The 18067-nt window shown below is 37.8% G+C and overlaps 1 protein-coding gene across 1 annotated transcript in view; it reads left to right on the top strand.

Moving 5' to 3' along the window:
• Nucleotides 1–17524, top strand: part of LOC143031759 (uncharacterized) — a 22842-nt gene extending 5318 nt beyond the window's left edge. Inside the window, exon 2 of the mRNA XM_076195997.1 lies at nt 14310–17524. Coding sequence (XP_076052112.1) covers nt 14438–15676 — 1239 coding nt within the window. The 5' untranslated portion in view covers nt 14310–14437 and the 3' untranslated portion in view covers nt 15677–17524. The remainder of the gene's footprint in view (nt 1–14309) is intronic.
• Nucleotides 17525–18067: the final 543 nt, after the last annotated feature.

The following is an 18067-nucleotide window of genomic DNA, read 5'->3' on the forward strand; positions in this document are numbered from 1 at the left end:
TTAGCAAGTTCTAGGATTCTTCAACAACTTTGTTTATCAGAGTACAAGTCGTTTGAGATAATTACTCCCAGATCTTTTTCAGATCCCATTTTCTTTACCTCCTTCCAATTGTACATTGTCCTGATATTCTATTTTTACTTTTTCCAAACTCCATTATGCTACTTTTCTTAATGTTGAAGTCCACTTCCCATTTCTGACTCCATTTCCAAACATTGTTCAGGTCTCCCTGTAGGTATTCGCAATCCGTTTCAGTTTTTACTTTCCTCAACAATTTAGCATCATCTGCAAAGAAGCTCATGTAACATTCCATGTCATCATCCATGTCATTCACATAAGTAGCAAACATTATTGGAGCCAAGACAGATCCTTGCAGAACTCCACTAATCACCTCCTTCCAACCTGAATATTTTTCTCTGAGTACTACTTTCATCTTTCTAGCATTCAGGAATTCCTCCATCCAATTTAGTAGGTTGCCTTGTATCCATCCTTTATTTTCCAATTTTTTTTAAAGAATTTTTTGTGTGGTACCTTGTTGAAAGCTTATTGCAAGTCCAAGAAAGCACAATCAGCCCATCCATCCCTTTCTTGTATTATATCTATTAGTCTTGAGTAAAAACAGATTAAATTTGTAGTACATGATCTTCCCTATCTGAACCCAAATTGTTTTGGGTTTATTATATTTGTTCCAGGTGTTTTATCCATCTATTCTTGATCATTTTCTCACAAATTTTGGCTATAGTGCATGTTAGTGAGACCGGTCTATAGTTAGTTGGTTCTTCCTTGTTTCCTCCTTTACATATTGGTACAATGTTAGCATTTTTCCAGTCTTTTGGTATTTTTCCTTCGTGAAGTGAGCAACTTATTATGTTACATATTTTGTCCATTATTTCTTTGCATTCTTTTAGAATCCAATTTGCAATTCCGCCTGGGCCATGCGATTTCCTAACATCAAGGTTTGTTAAATGTTCCATTTTTTTTTTTTTTCACTCATGGGGGGAGATTGTACTTTACTTCCTTCATCCCAATACTGAACCTTCTTTCTAGTGAAAACAGACTTGAAGTGATTATGCATGCCTTTGGCCATTTCTAGATCTTCTGTGTATTCTGTACTTCCTTGGCATAGTTTCACCATTTTCTGTTTATTTTCAAGTGTGTGTGTAAAGGGTAAAAGGTGCTAAATGTGAAGGAGGATAGGGAGGGAGATAGCTGCAGTGGGAAATGCTAAGAAAATGACCGTGATGAGTGAGGAAAATGGAGGAGAAATAAGGAAGGATGAAGTGAAGGCAGTTGTTAAGATGATGAAAGCAGGTAAGGCACCTGGTCTGGATGGATGCCTTGCAGAATGTCTAAAAAAAGGAGGTACAGTGATGGTGGACTGGCTGGTGAGGTTATTTAATGTTTTGCTGGAGAGAGGGTAGAGTGCCAGAGGACTGGAGGAGTGCCTGTATAGTTCCTCTTTACAAGGGGAAAGGGGACAAGTGTGAATGTAGTAGTTTCAGAGGGATTAGCTTGTTAAATGTAGTTGGGAAGGCTTATGGGAGGATCTTCATTGAGAGGATTAGGAGAGGAACAGAGGGAGTAATTGGTGAGAAACAGCGTGGTTTTAGGACAGGTAGAGGTTGTGTAGATCAGATCTTTGTGGTAAGACAAATATGTGAGAAAGCTATAGGAAAGGGGAAGGATGTTTTTTGGGCTTTTATGGATCTGGAATAGGCTTACGATAGGGTAGACAGAAAGGCACTGTGGGAGGTTATGCAGAAATATGGGATAGGAGGAAAGCTTCTAGGAGCTGTCAAGAGTTTTTATGAGAGTAGTAGAGCTTGTGTCAGGATTAGAAATGGAGAGAGTGAGTGGTTTGAGGTAAAGGTGGGACTTCGTCAAGGATGCGTTATGTCGCCCTGGCTGTTCAACTTATACATGGATGAGGTGCAAGAGGTAAATGCAAGGGTAGTGGGTCAGGGATTGGAGATGGTTAAAGAAAATGGAGAAAAGTGGGAGGTGAGCCAGCTGTTGTTTGCGGACGACACTGCGCTTGTGGCAGGATCGGAGGAGGGATTGAGGAAGTTGGTGACAGAGTTTGGGAGAGTATGTGATAGAAGAAAGCTAAAGATAAATGTGGGTAAAAGTAAGGTGATGAGATGTACAAGGGGTGAAAGTGGCAGTAGACTGGAAGTGAGCATTAAGGGAGAGCGACTGGAGGAAGTGGATAGTTTTAGATACTTGGGTGCAAATGTGGCAGGAAAAGGTGGAGTGAAGGTGGAGGTAGAATGTAGATTGAGAGAAGCAAGTAAATGCCTTGGTGGATTAAAGAGTGTAATGAGGAATAGACATTTGGGAATGGATGCTAAGAGGAGACTGTATGAAGGAGTGATTGTGCCAACAGCACTGCATGGGGCAGAAACATGAAACATAAGGGAGAAGGAGTTTGAATGTGTTTGAGATGAGGTGTCTGAGAAGTATGATGGGGGTTACTAGGCTAGATAGAGTGAGAAATGAGGAGGTGAGGAGGAGAACAGGGATGGAAAGGGAGTTGGGAGATAGGGTTGATGAAAGAGTATTAGGATGGTTTGGACACATGGAAAGAATGAGTGAAGAAAGACTAGTAAAAGAGGTATGGAAGGCAGATGTGGAGGGAGTGAACATAAGGGGACGTCCTAGGATGAGGTGGATGGATGGCGTGAAGGGGGCTTTGGGGAAGAGGGGAATGTCTGTTGGGGAAGGACTGGAGAGGACAGAAGACAGAGGTGAATGGAGAATGGTTGTATATGGATGATGTGATGCATGAGGTGGAATGGGCAGGGGGATGGGGGGTGAGGTAGTATGTGTGAGCAAAATTTGACGCAGCCCGAAGGGATTTCTCCCCGTCTTCTCCTTTTATGCAATGGGGGGACGGAGAGGGGGGGTTGCCGATTTAATAAAGCAGCCTTGCGACACTGCTTCTGACCCAGGGGAGTGGACAAGGTGCAGGGATGACCCGTCATCTAGGAGGTGCTAAGATGGGAGTGGGGGTGGAGGGGTGTGGAGTGTATTCAGGGATGGAATGGGTGGGAGTGATTTTATGCCTTTTCCTACTTGGCTACTTCCATTGTAAAGGGGAAAAAGCCTTGTTATATGTATGTATGTGTGTGTGTGTGTGTATATTTATATACATATATATAACTGTATATACATATATGTGTGTATGTATATATATATTATATATATATATGTGTGTGTGTGTGTGTGTGTGTGTGTGTATTTACCTAGTTATATTATGGGAAGGAGAGCTATGCTCGTGGTGACCTGTTTTTGTGTCTTGCAAGATCAAGTTTGTTCTTAAATTATTCTATGGTGTTTGCACACATTATTGTGTGTGTGTATGCATATATATATATATATATGTATATATATATATATGTATATATATATATATATATATATATGAATATATATATATATATATATATGTATATATATATATATATATATATATATATATATATATACATTTATCTACCACAATGCACTTTAAGCTATCTAGGTGCATGCAGAAATTGAAACATGGTACACCCGAGGACTTGAACTCATGCAGCAGAATGTTACCAGTGCTGTAGTGACTAGACCAATGCACCATCAAGTGATGATGTATTGTTCTAGTCACTACGGCACTGGTAACGTTCTCGCCGCAAGAGACATACCACGTTTCAATTTCGGCATGCACCTAGATGGCTTAGAATTAAAGTGAATTGTGGTTGATGAAAATGTATCTCTAATCACTGGGACCCATTCATTGTTGTACAAATATATATATATATATGATGTAAGCGGAATAGGAAACACAGGAGTCTTGGTCTTGAGTTTATTCCTGACTAGTTTCGCAGGTATGCTTTTTCAAAGCATACCTGCGAAACTAGTCAGGAATAAACTCAAGACCAAGACTCCTGTGTTTCCTATTCCGCTTACATCAACCTGTCAGAATGTCTCAACATATATACATATATATATATATATATATATATATATATATATATATATGTGTATATATATATATATATATATATATATATATATATAAATATATATATATATGTATATATATGTAAGAGGCTGGTGTATAAAGGTAGACAAGTAAGGTAGATAGAGTGGAAGGTGGTGAGAATTTCATTTTTATGAGTTGGATGTTCGGTAAACAATAGCCTTGAAGGAGTTGCATAATCTCGCTCCTCGTCTAAAGTTTATAAACAACCGCTAGGCACCAGATTTAATATACTGATGTAACAATATGTAAACTACGCCAGTATGCATCGATATCATGATTGCTTGAGCAGTATTGCTTAAGACGTTTCTAACAGGCTTTCTGATTAGAGAAAGGGTGGAGGAGGAGAAAGTTTTATTGGTTCGTGGGAGTAAAGATCATTGGACCGGAGAAGTCGTGACATCGGTGTGAAGTGGCATAGGAAGTAAATTGAGGATCCCAGTTGGGGGTCCTTTATTGATGTAAATTGACAAGCCAAGTGTAATATTATTCAGAAAGAAAAGAAAACATTTACCCCCATTTAATTCACCCTTGTAAGAAACATTACCTACCTCCTACAGAAAGATATGATGAATGACATTTTTACGTAAGACAATGATGAAAATAAGGTAGTGAAAGAAAAAATACAAACCTATAGAAGGGAGCATTAAAAAGAAGTAAACTGTAGTTACTACAGTGGATACATATATGTATATATATATTCATATATATATATTTATAATATATATACATATATATATATATAATGTATAAATTACATAATATATAATATGTATATTACAAAGGATTACAAAGGCAAAGCATGCCGACAGGAGACCTTTTGATCCATATCTAGGTCGGATGCAAAAAAAAAAAAATAAATAAATAAATAAATAAATCATATTAATAATAAATTAAAACTATAACAATGTAAATAACAATTAAAATACATAAATAAATGCATTGGTATAGTTGAATAACAAACAAACAGGTAAATAGTAAATGATAATAAATTGACATATAACTAATAATAAATGAAAATCAGACAGACAAATTATAACAAAACAAAAACAAATAATATAACATAAATTATAATAATTACAGCATCTTACTTAGGTATTTATCTAAATGATTCTTAAAGCTTCGAACTGAACTACATTGCACTACCTGTGCAGGAAGTTTATTCCATTCATTAACTACACGGTTGGCAAAGTTGTTTCTACCTACTTCCAAATTGAATCTATTTCCGGACAGTTTGAGACCATTGTTTCTTGTCTGATTCTCATTCAATGTGAAAATTTTGTCACTTTTGATGTTGTCAATTCCTTTTAAAATCTTAAAGACCTGTATCAAGTCACCTCTGAGTCTACGCTTTTTTAGGGAAAACAGATTTATGTGCTTAAGTCGATTTTCGTATGATTTATTTTTGATATTTGGAATCAGTTTTGTGGCTCGCCGTTGTACCTTTTCCAGTCTGTCAATGTCTTTAATGAGATTCGGTGACCATACGGAAACAGCATATTCCAAATGTGGACGAACTAACGATTTATATAGCTTGTTAATGAGTGATGGACTTTTGAAATCAAAAGATCGCGCAATCAATCCCAGAATCTTATTTGCTTTCTCAGAGGCTGAAATACACTGCTTGGATGATTTGAGGTCGTTACTGATAATTACGCCGAGATCTTTTTCACTATCTACTTTTGTTAACGAATTTCCAAATAACTTGTAATCGTACTTACTGTTATTTTTACCTATGTGCATTACCTTGCATTTACTTGTGTTAAATTTCATTAGCCACTTTTCAGACCATTGCTGTAATTGATCTAAATCTTCTTGAATATCTAATTGGTTTGAGTGATCATTTGCCACTCCGCACAGTTTTGTATCATCAGCAAATTTGGAAACAGTAGATTTTAGTCCATTGTCTATATCATTTATATATACTATGAATAGAAGTGGCCCAAGAACGGAACCCTGAGGAACTCCACTTGCAACATTTTTCCATCCAGAAGTTTTTCCATTTAAAACAACTCTCTGTTTTCGACCTTTCAACCAATTACTAGTCCAACCTAATAGGCTACCACTTATTCCATGCAAAGCTAATTTAGTAAGTAGTCTTTCGTGTGGGACGGTATCAAAAGCTTTTGCAAAGTCTAGATATATTAAATCTATATTGTTTCTTTTGTCATAATTCGAGATAACTGTGTTGTAGAATTCGAGTAAGTTAGTCACGCAAGAACGTTTCCGTCTGAAACCATGCTGGCTATCATTTATCAAACGGTTACTTTCTAAATGATATTCGATATCATCTCTGATGATAGTTTCCATTATTTTTCCTACGATCGAAGTCAAACTTATAGGCCTATAGTTATTTGGTTTCTTTTTGTCACCTTTTTTGAATATGGGAGTAACGTTAGCTAGCTTCCATTCTCTTGGGACATCTCCGGATATGATGGATTTCTTGAAAATAATTTCTAATGGAACAACAATCTCATTTTTCATTTCCTTTAAGATTCTTGGATGCCAACCGTCAGGCCCTGGTGTTTTGTTAACTTTGAGTTTGTCTATACACCTTTTAATTTTTTCTTTTGTTATATTTACCGTAGTGAGTAAGTTTACCCCAGACTTTTCACAGGTTTCAGTTTGGAATTCACTTTGAGGTGTTTCGTTTACGAATACCGAGCTAAAATAATTGTTTAAGAGATTACACATTCCTTCATTTGAATATTCAAGTTGACCGTCAGCAGATAATAGTGGACCAATGTGATTCCTAACAACCTTTTTATCTCTAATGTAACTATAGAATTCTTTGGGATTCTCTTTGGATTTCTCAGCGATGTTCATTTCGTATTGTCGTTTTCTTTTTCTTATTGTCTTTTTTAAATCTCTCTGTATTGATACATAACTTTCATAGTCATTAGATGCACCCGAGCACTTATATTTCTTATAAGCCTGTCTCTTTTTAGCAATACTTTTTTCAGTTTCTTTGTCGAGCCACTTTGGGCGAGCCTGATTTGGGGGACGTCTGTCCTTAAAAGGAATGTAAGTTTGAATCATCTTAGTGAGCGTATTTTGAAATAGTTCCCACATCTGATCTACAGGCCTTTCGTTTAATTTTTCCTCCCAATCTGTAAGCTGAAGCTCCTGACGTAGTTCTATGAACTGAGCTTTACTGAAATCGGGTATTTTAGAAGCACAAGTATCTATTCATATGAATATGTCTACATATATATATATGTCACCCTGGCTGTTCAATCTATACATGGATGGGGTGGTGCGAGAAGTAAATGCAAGGGTGGTGGGTCAGGGATTGGAGATGGTTAAAGAAAATGGAGAAAAGTGGATAAGCCAGCTGTTGTTTGCGTGCGACACCGTGCTTGTTCCAGGATTAGAGGAGGGATTGAGGAAGTTAGTGACAGAGTTTGGGAAAATGTGTGAAAGAAGGAAGTTGAAGATGGATGATGTGATCCATGAGGTGGAATGGGTGGGGGATTGGGGGTGAGGGAGTGTGTGTGAGAAAAATTGACACAGCCCGAAGGGATTTCTCCCTGTCTTCTCCTTTTCTGCATGAGGGGACAGAGAGGGGGTTCATCAATTTAATGAAGCGGACTTGCTGTGGATGCACTGCGTCTTGCAACACTGCTTTCTGATCCAGGCCAGTGGACAAGATGCAGGGTTGACCTGTCATGTAGGAGGTGCCAAGATAAGAGGGAGAGAAGTAGGTGGAGGGGAGTGGAGTGTGGTAGAGATGGAATGGGTGGGAGTGGTTTTTATGTGTATGTTTTTTGGCTACCTCCCTTACAAGGGGGAAAAAGCTTTTGGTATATGTATGTACATAGTAAATTGTAGGTTTTTCCAACTATTTTGTTTACATGCTTGTCTGGTGACATGTCTTTGCTATTACTCCTAGGTCCTTTTCTAAGATAACTTTTTTTACTTCTTTTGTACCAACCTTGTATTGCCCTGATATTCTATTCTTACTTTTTACAAACTCCATTATACTGCATTTTTTGATGTTGAAGTTCACTTCCCACATTTGGCTCCATTTCCAGACATTGTCCAGATTTCTCTGAAGTGATTCACTGTCTTTCTCTTTGCTTATTTTCTTTAGTAGTTTTATATCATCTGCAAAGAAGTTCATATAACATTCAACACCCTCATCAATGTCATTTATATACATGGCAAACATTATTGGAGTTAGTACAAAATCTTGTAGAACTCCACTTATCATTTCTTCCCAGGTCGAGTTTTTGTCTCTACCACCCTCATTTTTCTGCCATTCAAAAATCTTCCATACTTTTCATTAATTTTCCTTGTACACCTCCTGTTGTTTTATGTTTTCTTATTAGTTTTTTGTGTGGTACCTTATAAAATGCATTTTGTAAATCTAGAAAATCTAAGCGAGTATTTTTATGCTTGCCTGCAATTTTTTGAGGACAAGAACTGGTGTGTATGTGTATATATATATATAAATATATATATATATATATATATATATATATATATATACAGTATATATATATATATATATATATATATATATATATACAGTATATATATATATATGTATGTATATATTATATATATATATATAAATATACACATAATATATATATATATATATATATATATATATATATACACACACACACAAAGACACACAGGGTGTTTGGGATAAATTTGATAAAAAAAATTATTTTCTATCATTTCAGAAACATTTGAAGGATTTAATACTGGTAAAGTGCAACAGATAGCTGATTCTGTGTGCTATTGGTGGGTGTGAGAGCTAGAGAGCATGGACAACTGGAAAGCAACGGAATATTGAAAGAGAGTGACCTACATTATGATGATTCATGATGAATAAAAAAAATTGGAAAGCTTAGCTGCAGCTCAGTGGTACAGTACTTGAATTCTGTAAAGGCCATGAGATGTGAGCTAAAGAATTGCAGTGGAGATGTGGAAACAGTGGCTAGCAAGAAGGATCATGGCAGGCATTCTGAGTCTATCAACACAACGAAATTCGTCAAGAAGCTGCAAAAAAAAAAAAAAAAAAAAAAAAAGTGCGGCAAGATCCAGCCAAGGCAATGCGGACCTTGACAAGGGAGATGGATGTCAGAGTGGTGACTATGAAGAAAGTGCTGAACAAGGATCTTCGCTACTCCTCATACAGGAGCTGCAAGGGCCAACTACTCACTGCCTTACAAAAGCCAAGAAACTGCTAAACAAGGTCAAACACCCAGTCAAGTCAGGGATGCTGTCGTTCTTCTCGGACAAGAACTTCTGCCAGGACCAGTTGCACAACACGTAGAACAACAGGTGGCTAGCATACAGTCCGCATGAAGTCCTGCGCTTCATGAAGACCAAGTTCCCTCAAACTGTGATGGTCTTTGGGTGTGTTTCCAGTGAAGGCCATGTCATGCCACCCCACATCATTGAAGAGGGACTCAAACTCACTTCAAATAGCTATATTGAGTTGCTGTCCACTGTTGTCAAATGCTGGGTGGAGATGGTGGCTGCAGGAAGACTATACATGTGGCAGCAGGACTCAGGTCCATGTCACACCTCCAGAAAAACCCAGAAGTGGCTGTCTGAGAACTTCTACGACTTTACCAATCCCAACATCTGCCCCCCCCCCCCCAACTTGCCTGATTGCAACTCTGTGGACTATGTGTAGGGCACAGTTGAAAAAGACACCAATCATACCACCTGCAACACTAAGGACAAGATGATTCCCAGGTTCAAAGTGGTGTTCAGGGATCTCTCGAAAGACACCGTGAAAACCACATGCTGCAGGTTCAGGTCTCACCTGGAGGCTGTGGTGGAGGCTCAGGGCAACTTCTTTGAGTGAGCTATATTTGGCAAAAGTTCCTCTAAGAGATGCACTTTGAATTTTGAGAATACATAAATTTTTGGCCAAGATATGACGTTTTTCTTCCCAAAAGTGTCAAATTTATCCCGAACACCCTGTATATGTAGATACATACTAGAGAAATTTGCTAGTGACAGTGACATTAATCTGATAATTTTTATGACAGTCACGTGCAATTGTCTTACTGATGGCATAGTGGTAGGTTAAGTCCTGCATGTGTATATAAAAAACTATTTGATATATGTGGGTCAGCATATCTCCTTTAGTAAGTAATGTTTCTCAATGGGGTGAATTAAACAGATTATAATTTTTTTTTTATTTCGTCCAAAAAATATTACACTTGGCTTGTCAATTTCCACCAAGGGACTCTCGCCTGGGATCCTCAATCCACTCACTAAGCCACCTCTGTTCTAACATCACTAATTTATTCATCCAATGATCTTTACTTTTACAAATAAATGCCTCCCCCAAAGGTGTGACTTTTCTCCCTTGTACCAATAATTTTTTTCTTCTCCACCCTTCTCCAATCAGAAAGACTGTTACAACATCATAAGCAATACTACTTACATAATCAATCTTGACATCGAGGCAGGAAATGGCTTAGTTTACATATTGTCACATCAGCATTGAAATATGTTTCCTAGTGGTTGTTTATAAACTTTAGACTGGAAGTGAGATTATGCAACTCCTTTGCAGTTTATGTTTTTCAAACATTCTACCCATAAAATTAAATTTTCGCCACCTACCCCTCTATCTACCTTACTTGTCTACCTTTATCTACCAGCCCCTTACAATGATAGGGGTTACTAGGCTGGATAGAGTGAGAAATGAGATGAGAAGGAGAACAGGGGTGGAAAGGGAGTTGGGAGATAGAGTTGATGAAAGAGTATTGGGATGGTTTGGACACATGGAAAGAATGAGTGAAGAAAGATTAGTAAAAGAGGTGTGGAAGGAGTGAACATGAGGGGGCGACCTAGGATGAGATGGCTGGATGGGGTAGAAGGGGCATTGGGAAAGAGGGGAATGTCTGTTGAGGAGGGACAGGAGAGGACAGAATTCAGGGGTGAATGGAGAAGGGTTGTGTATGGATGATGCTGTGATGCATGAGTGGGTGGATGAGGGGGGGTGAGGGAGTATGTATGAGAAATAAATGGACACAGCCTGAAGGGATTTCTCTCCATCTCCTTTTTGGCATGAGGGGACAGAGAGGGGATTCCCTGATTTAATGAAGCAGCCTTGCTGTGGATGTGCTGTCTTGCGACACTGCTTCTGACCCAGGGCAGTGGGCAAGATGCAGGGATGACCTCTAATCCAGGAGGTGCCAAGATGAAAAGGAGGGTAGAGGGGAGTGAAGTATGTAGGGGATGGATTGGGTGGGAGTGGTTTCTATGCCTTTGTTTTTTTGCTACCTCCTGTTTAAGGGGGAAAAAAAGCCTTTGGAATATGTATGTATGTGTGTATATATATATATGTATATACACACACTTAATGGTTCCCAGTGAACAGACTAACATCTTTTCAACCACAATTCTCTTTTGATCACATACCATCGCAGTTGAGTATGGGAAGCTTGAAGGAAGCATATATTAGAAATTGAAACATTGTCAAGCCGAGGACTTGAACTCAGCTCAGACATGACAAAGTGTCAGTGGCTTAACCCATTTGAGTAAGTAACTGACACTTTGTCAGATCAGAGCTGAGTTCGATTCCTCAGTTCGACCAGGTTTCAATTTCCAATATATGCCTCTAAGCTTCTCAGTCTCAACTGCAATGGCATGGAATTAAAAGTGAACTGTGGTTGAAAGGATGTATAAGTATATACTGTATATATATGTGTGTGTATATATATATTTATATATATATATATACATATATATATATATGCATATATACATATGTATATGTATAATATATGTATATATATAAATATATATATATATATGTATATGTATATATACATATGTATATGTATAATATATATATATATTATATATGTATATATACATATGTATATGTATAATATATATATATATATATATATATATATATACATGTGTATATAAACAAATGTATAATATATGTATATGTACCCAGTTGTATTTACCTACAGTCAGCGCAACGAGAAATGACCGCTAAGGCGGGTCTAGGAGATTTCCCGGTGTTGCCGCACATGGGGATCCATGGCGAGAATGTGTGAGTGTGGATGCAATGTTTTCTGAATGCAGTGTGAGGGGGGTGGGGCCAGAGATTAGATGTAGCGGCACCGTTGCTCTCTCTTGCTCATATGTCGTGTCTAGACTCGAGAAAACGAAACCTTTGTATAGAAAACATTACTTTGATTTTTACCTCAGTGGTGGTGTGTGACAAAAAATTATAATGTAATTATATGTGGCAACATTATAAAATTATAAAATAGAATTATGTAATAAAATAAAATTATAAAATAATTATATGTGGCACCATAGGGGGACTCCCAGTGCTCCGCCCTAACGGCCATTTCTCGATGCAACGAGTATAGTTGTATTATATGGGAAGGACCTGTGCTCATAGTGACCTGTCTTTGTACTGTGCAACATGTTTTTTGTCCTTAAATTCTTGTATGGTGTTTGCACACACTATTGTTTCATCCACTTTGTTTCAGACATCCACTACTCTGTGTGGAAAACTTTTTTTTCAGATCTCTTCTATAACTATTTTTGAGTTTTGTATGTGTGTGTGTGTGTGTGTATAATATATATATATGTGTGTGTGTGTGTGTGTGTGTATTTATTGAATACAGATAAGGGAATAAAGGTACAGCATAAAAAGTCTACACATTCTGTGTCTATGTAGCACATAATGGAATAAGAAATAAAGTCCATAGGCTCAGGTATTTACCAGTGAAGATTTGCGACTTGATTTATACTAACCATGATAATTTATTTGTGCGGTACTGCATTGTAGGTGATGGAGCTAATGTACTGCACAGCAATGGCAAGCATTTACAGCTTTTCTGAAAGTGCCTCTTCTGCAAGTGCTTCATCAGGAGATGTATCTTTGTACAGAGTAGGGTTATTTTTTTTCCTTTACAACTTATATACCTTGTGATACTCAATTATTGTTGTTGCATAGACTGGCCAAGCAGTCCCTTCTCCCTGTGGATCACTGTGGCTGAAACAAGATTCTCCCACAAATCCTTTATAGTGTATATTTTGTTGCTGACGTGTTTGATTGTGTACAGTGCAATCTTCTATAATGTGTTGTAGTATGGGGTGAAGTGCTGCATCCTGGACAGTTAGCTGTGATGTGGTCATCCAGTCTCTTCTAGTAAGGCTGGAAGGTGGCTACACACCAGTCTGGCCAGGTAGCCTCTGTCCTTTTGGTGGAGAGAAGATTCAGAGGGATGATATGGATTCTGGCTTGCAGCAATGTATTGTCTTGATGTACCTTGGTATGTATGGGTGATCTGCCATGCAATGTAGTAGGTGGGCTGTGTTTGTGGAGGCTGTGATAAGTGTTTGTGTTCCTCTCACATCAGGGTGATATTTGACTTTGAGGACTTTTGTTTCATGGTGTAGATGGTCTGTAGGTGATGTATTTGTGGAGCCTGTAATTGTGTTTAGTGTTTTCTTCTGCACAGTCTGTTGGGTTGTTTCCTGATGAGATTAGGGACCCATGTGGGGGTTACATAATTCATCACCAAGTGTACATATTGTTTATATAGTGTAGAGGTATTTTATTTGTTTCATCATAATGTTGTACTTACGAGTGATTTAAGCTTGTTGAATCTAGGTGTGCATTTTGTTTATGTTTGTGATGTGTTGCTTGAATGACATGAAGGTATTGAAAGTTACTCCAAAAACCTTGGGTGTTTGCATGTGTGGCTGTGTATTCAGTTGGGGCTATTTTGAGTCTTGTGGTGAAACAGGTGTTGAATGTGTTGAGGTATGGCTGTTGTATTTCTTTGGTTGTCTGTGTTATGGTGTGTGCACATAATTATCTCGTCTGTGTAGGAAGCAATTTAAATTCTGAGGTGTGGGGTTTGGGTATATCATGCATGTATGTATTAAATGATGTGGAATGTTATGGAGTTATATCAAAATATGACTGCTGTAACCAGCTGGGCCATTCTCTACTTCCAAATCCTGTGACATAAGGAAAAAGCTAGAACAAAATTTTTGAGTCATTCTGGTTGTCGTGGGGTAGACTCTGGATGATTTTCAGCACATTTCTAATGAAAATGTAGAACACAATATCATAGCACCATCTCTGTTAGTGTTACTACCTATTTTATCTAAGGTGGTGGCAACTACAAAGGATCTGTTTAGGTAAAAAAGGACTTGAGTATAAAATGGTTTGTGTACAAAACATCCACTATCCTATTACAGTGTAATACATTTTTTAAATAGATAAATGTCAGTCATACAATTATTATTATTATTATTATTATTTTTTTTTTCCTAGGATGAGAATACCTATCACCATTTCTTTGGAAGAACTACCCATAGACTCCATACGTGTCATACAATGATAAGGATCCAGTGTGACATTTGCAGCACAGTTATATCACAAGCCATCTTAGATATTGTGTGATGACCCACACTGCAGAGAAGCCTTTCCAGTGTGGCCAGTGTGATTCTGCTTTCTCACAAAAGGATGTTCTCACAAAACATATGAGGACCCACACAGGAGAGAAGCCTTACCAGTGGTCCCTGTGCAATTCTGCTTTTTCACCAAAGGATGTTCTCACATTGCATATGAGGACCCACACAGGAGAGAAGCCTTTCAAATGTGACCTGTGCAATGAAGCTTTCTCACAAAAGAATAACCTCAATTTGCATATGATAACCCACACTACAGAGAAGCCATTCCAGTGTGGCCTGTGCAATTCTGCTTTCTCAGTAAAGGGTTATCTCAAAAAACATATGATGACCCACACAGGAGAGAAGCCCTTCCAGTGTGCCCTGTGCCATTCTGCTTTCTCACGAAAGGGCGATCGCACAACACATATGAGAACCCACACAGGAGAGAAGCCTTTCCAGTGTAGCCTGTGTGATAAAGCTTTCTCACAGAAGAGTCATCTCACAGAGCATGTAAGGACCCACACAGGAGAGAAGCCTTTCCAGTGTGCCCTGTGTGATTCTGCTTTCTCACACAGGAGTCGTCTGACAGAGCATATGAGGACCCACACAGGAGAGAAGCCTTTCCAGTGTGACATCTGTGACTCTGCTTTCACAATAAAGAAATACCTCACACAGCATATGAGGACCCACACAGGAGAGAAGCCTTTCCAGTGTGGCCTCTGCAACAAAGCTTTCTCATGTAAGAGTCATCTCACAGAGCATATGAAGACCCACACAGGAGAGAAGCCTTTCCAGTGTGACCTTTGTGATTCTGCTTTCTCACAAAAGAATAATTTTACAGAGCATATGAGGACCCACACAGGAGAGAAGCCTTACCAGTGTAACCTTTGTGATTCTGCTTTCTCACAAACGAGTAGTCTCACAACGCACATGAGGACCCACACAGGAGAGAAGCCTTTTCAGTGTGACCTTTGTGATTCTGCTTTCTCACAAAAGGGTAATCTCACAGAGCATATGAGAACCCACACAGGAGAGAAGCCTTTCCAGTGTAATCTTTGTGATGCTGCTTTCTCACAAAAGAGTAGTCTCACAATACATATGAGGACCCACACAGGAGAGAAGCCTTTTCAATGTGACCTATGCAATTCTGCTTTCTCACATAAGAGGTCTCTAAATCGGCACATGGTGACTCACACTGGTGAGGAACCATTCCAGTGTGATCTATGCAGTGAACAGTGTTCCCTCTAAGCTGTGCACCTTTACCTAGTTGTATTATATGGGAAGAGGACCTGTGCTCGTAGTGACCCGTCTTTGTACCGTGCAACATGTTTTTTGTTCTTAAATTCTTGTATGGTGTTTGCACACCATTGTTTCATCCAATTTGTTCCAGACTGTGTAGAACCTTTTTTTTTCAGATCTCTTCTATAACTATCCTTTTTGAAGTTCTTTTCACGTCCCCTTATTTTTCTTTTGTCCCACATTAATAAGTCTTCTCTCTCAAGGACTTTCATGCCTTTTGTGATTCTGTAAATGGCCAATAGATCTTCTCTTTCGCTACTTTGCTCTAGGGTTGTTTTACAACTAGTGCACAAAGAAAAAGTGTGCACATGCAAGGTGTTCAAGATGAAATTGAAATGTTTCAATTAGAGAAATTAAATGTATAATTTTATAATGAATTAGAAATAAAAGAAAAATGTGATTTTGAGAATCTGGCGAGGACTCCTGAAATGCAAGTGTACAATTTCATTATTTCACATATAATTATGAGATTGTACTATGTTCAGTCATTATTCAACACGAGTGCTTGTTCAGTTGAGTGAAATAAATCAAGAAACATGTAGTAAATTTCGCCCCCTCACATTAAATACTTCTGATGGCCTGATAACTCAGAATTCTTGTTACAATCCTTTTATTTTTATGTATCAAATTCTATTAGGAAAAGAAAAAATCAGTAGAGTTTCCTACTGAGACCTATTCAAGAATAACATCATGAGTGAAGAAGATACTGATGAAAAAAAGGTTACTGAAAGAGCTTTGGATAAGTAGGAATATTAAGATAACACAACACTAAAACAAAGCCAAAGCAAAGATCAGAAGTTAAAAATTATGATAAGGGAAAAGGGAGCTGTTGGAAAGGCCCATCCTGACTCTCTGCTTGACTTTAATTGAAAGGAAAACATAAGGCAACATGTCAAATTCAAAGTGAGCAAATGGTGTGAAGCAAATGCAAATTGCTAGTGAATAGCTAGATGAAATATTGAAACCTACTACACCCGTTTACAGGACAGATTCTGTAAGGATAAGGTACGGTACAAGAATGGTCAGTGTTTGATATCTCCTCTATTTCACATGATTTCTCATATGGTAGTGAACTTGTTAATGCCCTTTGTCTTGAATATCATGATTTTCTGGCAGATCCTATAGAAATTATAGTGTAAAGATTTCAATTTTTCTGTGCATAAAAAAATGAAATAAAGCTTTATATAAAATTTTACATAAATGATGGTACTTGGTCTTCAGAATGAGTTCAGTGACTAGGCAAAGTAGATGGATATTGGAGGAACCTTCCTTGCATCCAGTGCAGACTTTGAGACTTGGCTCCAAAGGATTTTTCAAGGGTATCCATATAAATATTTTGTGATTTAATTAGCTCCAGGAGCCAAGGCAACTGCCTACTGAGACTATGAGAGGAATGAGCACTGACTCACTAACAGGAACCGTTTCATCTGGTCCCTCACCGGTGAACTTGTTAGCATGGTTGGGCCTCTTCCTCTAAGTAAAGAAGACCTGGGCCTGAAGCCCCCTCAAGCCTCATTTGCTAGGTCATAGTAACACACAAACACATGGTTGCCAGATCAAGTCTCTGACACAAGCCACTGTCTAACCAGTGTACTGGATATAATTTACTGTTGATAATGCATCTGTTTGTACTATTATTATGTTTTTGTATAAAGTGTTCATATGTGAAGCATCCATTTGAAAAGCAGTAATGTGGGGAATGCTCAAATGAGACCAAAGCTCACTGAACATTCATCTTTACATTAATTAATGTTAATATGGAAGAACACCTTCTAAACTGAGATAATACTAATATTAAAGGTTCCAGAATGAGTTTTTTTCATTCTTTTTTAATCCAGTAATATTACACAAGTGCCATAACCAGTAAAGATGTCACAGGCTTCTTAAAAGATGACTGGGTTTATGTATATAATGCCTTTTTAAGCAAACAATGGATTTAGGGGAGATAGATTATCTCCTTCAAGGTTATAGTAAATATATAGAAACAGAGGATATGAACTTAAGAGTTAAAAGCACATTAAGAAATGTTAGAATTGAATGCATTTGTTAATACCTGGAGGCATAAAGCACAAGTGTTATTATGAAACTACAGTATTTGTAGAAATTGCAAATATAAGGATCATTATGAATATCATTGTAGAAACCCACCTTTCTGTTTGTATCACAAGAGGATTGGACATAGAACAAAGTAAAATTTTCGTATTCACCCAGAAACAAGAGGAAAACCCCTGGATACAAAATAGAATAACACTAGAGCTACCTTTAGAAATAAACATAGTATTGTATTAGTGACAGGAGTGATAGAAGGGTGAAAGAAATAACCAACATCAAAGATAGTTG

Source organism: Oratosquilla oratoria, chromosome 12, assembly GCF_046742065.1.
Source record: "Oratosquilla oratoria isolate Oo_2021 chromosome 12, ASM4674206v1, whole genome shotgun sequence".
In the NCBI taxonomy this organism is placed as follows: Eukaryota; Metazoa; Arthropoda; class Malacostraca; order Stomatopoda; family Squillidae; genus Oratosquilla; species Oratosquilla oratoria.